This window comes from Thalia democratica, chromosome 3, assembly GCF_965202585.1.
Source record: "Thalia democratica chromosome 3, ktThaDemo2.hap1.1, whole genome shotgun sequence".
In the NCBI taxonomy this organism is placed as follows: domain Eukaryota; kingdom Metazoa; phylum Chordata; class Thaliacea; order Salpida; family Salpidae; genus Thalia; species Thalia democratica.
The window spans coordinates 4,156,927-4,166,839 of NC_139167.1; the positions used below are offsets into that span (position 1 = coordinate 4,156,927).

Genomic DNA, 9,913 nt, shown 5'->3' on the forward strand with positions numbered 1-9,913 from the left:
TCTTGATCATCAAAAAGTATCAAGAAAGCTAACTTCTAAATAACTTTAAATTGTTTGTTATTTTAGTTATGTATTTCCTATAGTCTTGAAGTTGTTAGTTATATATACGTTTTTTTAATAACTTTATTTGATACATATCTCTATCTAACTAGTTTGAAGTTTTACTTTTTAAGGAAGTCATTTTAGATACAATTAGTAAAAAGTAAAATTATTCACTTCGCTGAATGCAAAATCTGTAGTTTATCAAAAACAAAATCGATTATTTCGCGTTCTTAATAAGTTACTTTACAACTATTCAATTATTTTTTTTTAATTTATAACTAAGCGTTAGTTTAAAACAAAACTAAGCACTATCAACTGCAATTTTTATATCTTTGAATTTTAATGTTTTCGAATGCTTTATAAAACCCATAGAGTTAAAAAACTCTTTCTTTTATTCAATGAAGATCATGTGATTAAAAAACATATTGTTATAAGTTTATTTATTTTTTATACTAATGATTTATCTGATAAGCAATAAACTTTAACATTTATTCATAAACTTTCATTTTCTATTTAAAATACTGTTTGAAGTATCTAGCTGTATTTTAGTAGTTTAAAATTCTACTTTTATTATATTGAAGGAAAACATTTTTAAGTGAAATGTTGTTGTGACTTGGAAATCAACAACTTTCAACAAAAAATTTATTAAGATGAAAAATACAAAATATAACTCAACAGTTATTGTAATGGTTATTCAGAATTACTACTTATATAAATAAATACACACTTAGGTTAGTAAAATTATTTGGTCAATTATATAGTTAATTTATTAAAAAAGTTTAAACTGAAATCGTTAGCTTTAAGGTTACCGGAGTTTTTCTGAATTTTTTTTAATGTTTTTGTTTTGAAATGTTAAATAAATGATCTATAAAAAATAAACACCATACAGTACAACCAGAAATAATTAAAAAAGTAGCGAATAGCTACTCTAAAATACTTAAACAACTTACAAACATTGCATTAGTTGTATTTATAATTGATTTGTACTCTCAACTAAAGTTTATTATAAAAAAAAGCTCATTTTTCTGTGAATCAAATCAAACTTTATTTTTATTTACTAGAATAATAGTTAACATAAACACCAAAATATTCTAATCATATACTTGCAATCACAACCAGTGTAGCCAAATACGACTGCTTTAAAAAAATCTAATGTCATTTCAATAATTTGATGCATTTGTTTTCGAAAATTTTTATTTTAACTTAAAAAAATCTTTTTATAAAAATAAACAATTTGATTTAATCGTTGTTTTCAAAAAGGTTATCTAGTTATTTTTGTAAATGTAAAAATGAGTTGAGCAAATTACAGTTTAAATATAACTAATTACTTACAATATAAATATATATATTTTTTTTAAAACAAATAATTTTTTTATCGGATCATTTAAACAAACGCTACTTGACAGATTTTTATTAATTTGTCTAATTCATTAGTTTAGGGCAGGGGTCGGCAAACTGCGGCCCGCGGGCCAAATGCAGCCCTCAAAACCAAAATCTGCGACCTGCGAGGTACTTTTTAGCTAAATATCAGTCAAAAAAAAAATTTGATATAAAAACTTACAAATAGGATGTTAATTGCAGGGTCATTCTTAGCTAGTGCTATTTTACTGCTTATTTTGTAATAATTTTGTTAAAAAATAACATTTTTTTAAGTAATTTCTAAGTGATTAACTGCGACCATCGAAAACTTTATAGTAATTAGTATATCAGGATTTGCATATTTATTTTAAGATTATTAATTCTAGGTAATTGATAATTACTGAGTTTGAATATATATATACAGCGAGTCTTAAATTGTTTGTGCGTAAACTTAAGAAAACCTCATAGATGATATAATTCTAGCAATTTCTATAGAAATAAAGTTCAAATTTTTCAACTTATTTATTCATTGCATAAAAATTCAAGCAATTTTAAATACTTCGCTAAAAAATAATAAAGATCAAATACGACAATGCTTTTTAATAGAAGAAATGGGATATACTTTGGAGTGAACTATAACTTTTAGTAACTCAACTTCTTATATATAATTTTTTGTAAAATCTAGTACAAGAAATAGTCATTGTGTTACACAATTAAATTTAAAACATCTTTTAAACAATATAATATATAGCTTTAAAAGCATTCTTTATAAACTAAATTTATAATAGAATTTCATTATAACAAATAAAAAGTTTTATAATGAAATTTAGAAATGATCAAAATTATAAGTCATAAGTCATATTTTACTAACTTTTATATAATCAAAAAACATAAAATGTTTTAATCATTAAAAACTGTTAAAAAACATTCAATTTCAACAATTAAATTTTTTGTGATGAATTTTAAAGTGTGTGTTTCTATTTGATCTATCTGAAAATGTTTTATATTAAAAATCGCATCCAAGTAGTCTATCTTCAGTGTGCATTCTAGCATGAGTGTTTAGATGAGATTTCTGTGAAAACGTCTTCTTACAATCTTAACATTCATAAGGCGTTTCTTAAGTGTGAGTCAACATGTGTTGTTTCAGATGATGATATAGAGCAAACTTCATCTGACAAACTTCACATTGAAAATCTTTATTACCATTATGTATTAACATGTGCCTTGTCAAGTTAGATTTTTGAGTAAAACTTTTATCACACTGTTTACACTTAAAAGGTTTATCATCAGTGTGAACTGCTGCATGGCGGTTTAAATCTTGTCTTCTAGCAAAAAATCTTTCGCAATCAGCACATTGATAAATGTTTGAACCAGAATGAGTTAGCTTATGTTGTGCCAAAAATCTTTTTCTTGCAAACCTCATGTTACAAACATCACATTTGTATGGCTTTTCACCAAAGATCACTTGCCGGATTCAATCGTTTATACTTACTGAGATAGTTTGATCAGCATTCATCCTTTATAAGTTAAAAACACTATAAAAAATAAAAATTAAATGTATTACTAATATAATAAATACTTTGTTATCATACGCCTAGTGTAAGTTTAAATTAACTTTCTTTAGCCTTATGTCAAATTTTAAAAGCTTATTAATTTAAACTACTATCTTAGTATTAAATAAAAAGTTCAGTTTAAACAATTATTACAGGCATTTATTTATATTAAAGAAAATTTTGTTCATTGAAAAACTTTTCTTTTTTTCCTATTTATGCTACTTATAAAGGTTACCTTTATTTTATGTACTACCAAATACATTAGATGTTTATTTTTATTGATTTCAAACTTTAATCATCTTTTGTATACGGGCTAAAGTAAAGATATAAATAGAACGGACAAAAATAGTTTCAGTTTATTCAAAAATCTTTAAAAAAATTTATTAATAAATAATTAAAAGCTTACTTATATTTAAACATATAAGTTATGTTTTAAAAGAATAGTTGAGTTTAAGTACATTCATTTTTTGTAGCTTGTATTTACTTATTCTTAATACTTTCTGTTACTAATTCATAATGAGTTTAAATACTTATCCTTAGAATTTAAGCATTTATATCTAAAGTCATACCTAATAATTACCTAATTACCTACTAATTACAAAACTAAAATAACAGTAAAATTAGTTTGTTTAATCTATACAAGTTTGTTTGAGTATATAATTTAAATTAAGTCATTAGTAAAACTTTTTAATATTTTAAATGTAAGTAATTTAAAATAGTAAAGTTAAATAAAAATATATGGAGCTAGTAAACTTTGCAAAGTTAAATAAATAAGCTTTTGTGTAACTCTATTTGTTTTTAACATTAAAGTAGTATTACATTAAATCATATTAACTACACTGACAAAAAAGGTAATCTAATAAAACGATTATTGAAATTATTTTTTTAATATGTGTATTAGAAACGTATTTTCAATCAACTATAAAACATTCAAAACAATTGTAACTCATTGCACAATATAATTCACTACAACGATAAGTCGAAACTACAATCTGTAAGCCTTGGTTTGTTGTAGTAAAAGAAACAATTGTAAGAAAGATTAAGTTTTTGTCGAAATAAACATAGTTATTAATAAATTATCATTAGAATCAATTTATATGAATGAGTATAGAAATAAACTTAAAGTAAAAAAATTTAAAGTTCTAATTAACATTTTTTTGAAAATATTCAAAAAGAAACTTACAAAAAACAACTTATTAAAAAAATATACACCGTTTAAACAAATAAATTTTGTTTGCATACATGAGGTTATGTAAACAAATTGTTTTTACTATGTGTAAATGTAAAATAAAAGTTTCCTTGTAAAACATTAATTTAAATCTTATAGTTGTAGTTCGCTTGTGTTAGCAAACCGCAGAGAAGATATAAAATAATTAAGTTTAATAGTTCAAGAATTTTAGCTCATTTAAGGTTTAAAAATAATAAAATAAAAAAGCGTTACCATGTGTAATATTGTTTCCTTTTTTTTTTCTTACTGGAGTGTCACAAAAGAATTGTTAATTTTTAGAAAAACTTTTTTTCATTATGTTTGTTATAGGTTTGTACTAGGTTTATTTGTTAGTAGTGTTTAAATCACTTTGGAGCCTATTTTATTTAATGTTGAAAATCATATTGTTGTAAAAGTGTATTTATTGTATTCTATCAAATTTAATTTGATTACAATTAAACTAGGTTGTTCACCTTAATGAGTCAAAAATTACTGCATACCAAAAAACTGTTGCAGAACACTAAACTTAAGTATAATTGTTAAAATAAGTAAATATTAAACAAAAAAATCTAATAAAATCTACATGTTGAAAATAGATGTTTATATTGAATATAAATTAATTTTTTGAAAAATATATAAAGTAGAAAAAAACATATTTGTACAAACATTTCAAAAGACGTATTATAAACTTTTTCCTTTCATTAAAGTATGAGTTTTATTTATCAGTTTTTAGCTGAAAGTATGTAAAAAAATGTGCTTTTTATTTTAAAACTGATGTTTTACTAAAACAGTTTATTGGTTTGTAATCTAAATAAGTAATCTACTTCTCAAACTCATAGTAAAATATTTTAAGTATAAATATAAGTTCTGCTAATATTAAAAACTCATAAGTTTTGCTTTACATTATGAAGCAGACATGTATTATTAAATTCTAGTATAAGAAATAAAAAAAGTACTAAATAGAATAAGTAATTAATTTGTTTTAAAAATATAAAAACACACTCTATGATATGTAATTTAATAATTTAGCCGAAATAGATCTAGTTAAAATGATTTAGCTAAAGATCAAGTTAAAATCAAAAACAAACTTTTGTTTTAAAAAATAATAATAACAATCTTGAAATAGTCGTAAACTATTATTGTAAAACTTATTTAATTAAAACTAGTTGGTAAACCAGATGTTTGTTAAATATAAATAATTTTCGCTTTTCGACTCAGTTTAAACTTAGCCAACGAAGCTTACATTTCTTACTCAAATTAGTCAACGAAGGTGTTAAATATTTTGTCTTGCTTTGTAAAATTTAATATTCTACACAATTATTCGCGACATAATTTTTCTTAATTTTTTACAATATTATTAACATTTTACATACCTATTTTAATTTTTTCACGATACTTTAAAAACTTAAGTTCGACCTGCACATTAATTTATCTATAAAAAGATTTCGATTATAAAAAGCTTGCCTTATTGAGGTAAAGAGAGTAAACGTCACTATTTTATATAGTGTACTTAACCATTTTTATTTTAAGTTTTGGTTTTTAAAAATGACAATTTGTTCTTAAATAATTTTTTACAGTATGTTTTAAAAAAATCTTATTTCAAATGTTTAGCTGCGTGTTTTATTTACTAGAAATCTTTTAAGGTTCCTTAGAAAATACACTACAAAATTACAAAAAATATTTAGAACTTAATATATATAACATCTAAATAACTCAGTTAAGTAATTTATTATAATTAGTACACAGCGATAATTATTCATAAATCTACTCAACAAAAGATAAAGTGAATTAGGCAGTCATTTTAGACAACTCTTTATTTAATACGATACATTTTTTTTTACATACAAAAACTTATCGAACAAATAATATTACGTTTATCTTAGTATTTTTCATTAAAATTATTAAAATAACAATTATAACCAAAAATCTTTTTACAAGTTATGAGTCACATCTTATATGCAAACTTATATAGAGTAAAATTAAAAATGTTTGATTATTCATTAACTAAACAATTCTCTTAAAAAAATTTATTTCTATTCTTAATCAATTTTATTTTTGATGAGTTCGCAAATGTCTATTCCTACTTTAACTTGTTGTATATCTTTTTCCACAAATTTCACATCCAAATGGCCTATCGTTAATAGGAGTTCTTAAGTGAACGTTTAAATTACCTTTATGTGAAAACTTCTCCTTGCAAACTTCACATTCATAAGGTTTTTCTTTAGTGTGAATCAACATGTGTTTTTTAGTTGATGACTTAGAGCAAACATCTTTCCGCAAAATTTCACATTAAAAATCTTTCTTACCACTATGTGTCAACATGTGTGTTTTTAAGTTCCCTTTGAGACTAAAGCATTTATCACACTGTTCGCAACTAAACGGTTTATCATCAGTGTGCACTATTTTATGCCGTTTTAAAACATGTCGTAATGTGAAACATTTATTACAAATATCACATAGAAAGATCTTTAAACCAGAATGAGTAAGTTGATGTCTATTTAAATAAGATTTTCTTGCATAACTCTTATCACAATTATTACACTTATATGGTTTTTTCACCAGAGTGAACTCTTTTGTGAGCAACTAATGGAGACTTGCGTTTAAACTTTTTCCCACAAATTTCACAAATATACTGGACTCGATCCTTTAAACTCATTAAGTTTTTTCATCAGTTAACATCCTTAATATTTCAGAAACTATGTATTACAATTATAGTAAGTATTTTATAATCATACATTTAAAGCAAGTTTGCAATAACCATTTAAGCCCCTTATCAAGTTTTAAAAAGGTAGTTAATCGAACAAACTGTTCTTACATCTAAAAAAAATCTTTATTATAAACAATTTCTGTAGTTATTTAAAAAAATTTTTTTTATGAAAAAATTTATTTTAATCATAGGTATAGTTAGTTGTAAAATTTCTCTTAATCTATTTACTAATAAAATAAGTTGTGATGTTGTTTTTAATAGATTTAAAATTTATTTAGAAAATATAAGTAGATGGACTAAGAATTCTTAATCTGTTTAAAATCATAAAAAGTAATTTTTATTTTCACAGTGTTATAAACTTTAATTAGATTTAAGAAGAATAGAGGAATGATAGTACAATAAAATTTGAAGATTTACTTAGTTTAAACACTTTCTGTTATTACTTGGTGACTAGTTCAAATACTTAATCTCAGAAACAACTAATAATGATAGAAAAGAAACAACAAATATTCAAACCTTATGTTAAAAGGTTTAAATTTAAAAATTTCTTATGTAAACGGTTTATCATTAAGCAGGTGTAACATATGAAGTTGAGTGTTTTCTCAGTGAGATTTCTTTTTACAAACTGCACAGTGCGTATTATTTATTAAACAAACTTCAAGTTTGAATTTGACGTTGAAGTTCATAGTTAAATAGCGATAATAAAATTAATAGCTAGATTCACACTTATTACAACAAAAAATATAAAAGAAAATATAACATTACAGTTTTTAATAAGTTTATCAGACATAGCAAAAAAATTAGTACAATTTTTTTTTTCGCCATGATAGTATTAATTTTTAAGATTTTCGAGACTTTTATTTGTTTATTAAAACTAATTAGTTAATTTCTAACAATTTATAAAATAAAAGTAAATAATGTTTTTGTAGGTTGGTCAACCTTACATGAAGTAATTATTAAGCATATTTGTATGGTTTTATTAATGATTTTAATAATTAAAATTGATTTAATAAAATTTCAGTAAAAAAATTTAAATATTAAAATCAATCTGGAAATAAGTTATAGAAATTTTATACAAAACTACGAAAAACCGATAAACTAAGAAACTTTCTACTATAACTTGTTTTATAATATATGTATTAATGTATTTTTTATGGATTTCGTTTCGGTTACTGACACAAATTTTCGAAAAAATACGCTTAAATATTGTCCTTAATAAACTTTCGTGTTATGATCGTCTAATATTACAGTTGATAGACAAAAAGGTTAATATGCACGTCAATGTATTAATTTATGAAAAATGTAGAACTACTAAATTTCTAATTTAGTATCAGTCCTGCAATTTTTTATATAAGGATTTAAAGCTATATCCACTGTTAACTAGAAAAAAAAAACAAAATAAAAGTAATGATAATTTATTAAGTGATTTAAGTTATGCGAAAGAAAATTAAAAAGTCAAGTGAGTGCCTTAAGTAATTATTGCTTATGATTTTGAACAATTTTCTAAAAAGTACGTACTATAATTATAAAGCTATGCACAATATAAAACTTAATTACTTAATCATGTAAACCTACATCTAATTTAAAATTTTATTAATAAATTTGTTATTCTAAATTCATAACATCATATAATGTATAGTCAAATTTTTCTAAAAGTTTCTAAAAATATGACACCGAATTTTTAATTTTTTGATGAACATGCAAATGTATATTCCTATTTGAAGCAGCTGTAAATCTTTTTCCACAAATATTACAACCAAAAGGTCTATCTCCTGTATGAATTCTGATGCGAGTATTTAAACTTGATTTCTGTGAAAACTTCTTTTTGCAAATATTACATTCCTGAGGCTTTTCTTTAGTATGAACCAACATGTGTTGTTTCAGACCACTTTTTTGCCAAAATTTCTTTTCACAAACATCACACTGAAAATCTTTCTGACCACTATGTATCAACATGTGTCTTGCTAAGTTTCCTTTTTGAGTAAAACATTTATCACACTGCTTACACTTAAATGGTTTGTCATTAGTGTGAACTACTGTATGCTGTTTTAAAGTAAATCTTTGTGAAAAACATCTTTTACAAACATCACATTGATAGATCTTTAAACCAGAATGAGTAAGTTGATGTTTTATCAAACTAAATTTCCATTGAAAACTTTTATTACAATCATGACAATTGTACATATTTTCCCCTGAATGAACTTTTTTGTGTACAGCTAGATTATATTTGGACTTATAATATTTCCCACAAATATCACAAACTTGCTTCTTTACGTCATTAAAAGACATGGAACTAGTTTGAGCAGAATTCATACTTGAAAATACTATAATTAGAAGATTGTTGTTGATAAATTACAAATTAACTAAAGTTAAATAAAAGTGTAGTAAAAGACTTTATAATATATTTTATGTACATTATAAATATATATTTAAAGGAAACTGAAATCAAAACAATTTTAGCTCAGTTAGTTATTTGTTACATTCAAAATAAACTATTTTAAAACCTTGAAAATATTTTAAAGTAAATGTAAACGATACAAAAGCAAGTTAATATTATTTTAAATTATTTAAAATTCAAGCTAAATTGTAGATTAAACAAAATGAAACATAAAAAGGTTAAAGGTACATATTATACTGTAACGAGATTGGTTCTAATAATGAATTCAGTAACATTCTGTTCATGTCGTATAACATTTGTTTTAACTTATCAAAACTAGTAGGTTATTTTTATGCTAAACTTATATTGCTAATTATAATATAAATGAAACTGTTTATAAATATATATTTACTGTATTTAATCCAAACACTTCCCTTTTTTATTATCACAAAATTATTTATATAACAATGATAATAAGTTAATTTGTTTAAAGTATTCTAACGTTACAAACTTATAAACCTTTTAAGCTCCTTAATATTAAAAATGAGAAGAAAAATCTTTCAAAATATTTATAGAAATCATTTTATCTAAAGTATAAAAATTACAATGATGATCTAAAGAACGAAAATAACAAACTAAAATAATAAGTTATGTTTTTATTGATTTAG

General features: G+C 23.0%; 1 protein-coding gene across 1 annotated transcript; it reads right to left on the minus strand.

Annotated features, from left to right (window-relative positions):
* Positions 1-2,518: 2,518 nt before the first annotated feature.
* On the minus strand, positions 2,519-9,181 carry LOC145831657 (uncharacterized). The gene is made up of 4 exons (XM_082938966.1): positions 8,567-9,181; positions 6,609-6,744; positions 6,252-6,431; positions 2,519-2,865 (listed from the first exon to the last, which is right to left on the minus strand). The coding sequence occupies exons 1-4, from the start codon at positions 9,179-9,181 to the stop codon at positions 2,519-2,521; spliced, it is 1,278 nt and encodes a 425-aa protein (XP_082795092.1).
* Between the last annotated feature and the right edge of the window lie 732 nt (positions 9,182-9,913).

Coding starts and splice junctions, on each gene's coding strand:
- LOC145831657 (XM_082938966.1), bottom strand. CDS start 9,181: ATGAATTCTGCTCAAACTAGTTCCATGTCTTTTAATGACGTAAAGAAG. Junction 6,432..6,608: donor GATCTTTCTATGTGATATTT/GTAATAAATGTT, acceptor TTTTGCGGAAAG/ATGTTTGCTCTAAGTCATCA. Junction 2,866..6,251: donor TGGAAAAAGATATACAACAA/GTTAAAGTAGGA, acceptor GAATCCGGCAAG/TGATCTTTGGTGAAAAGCCA.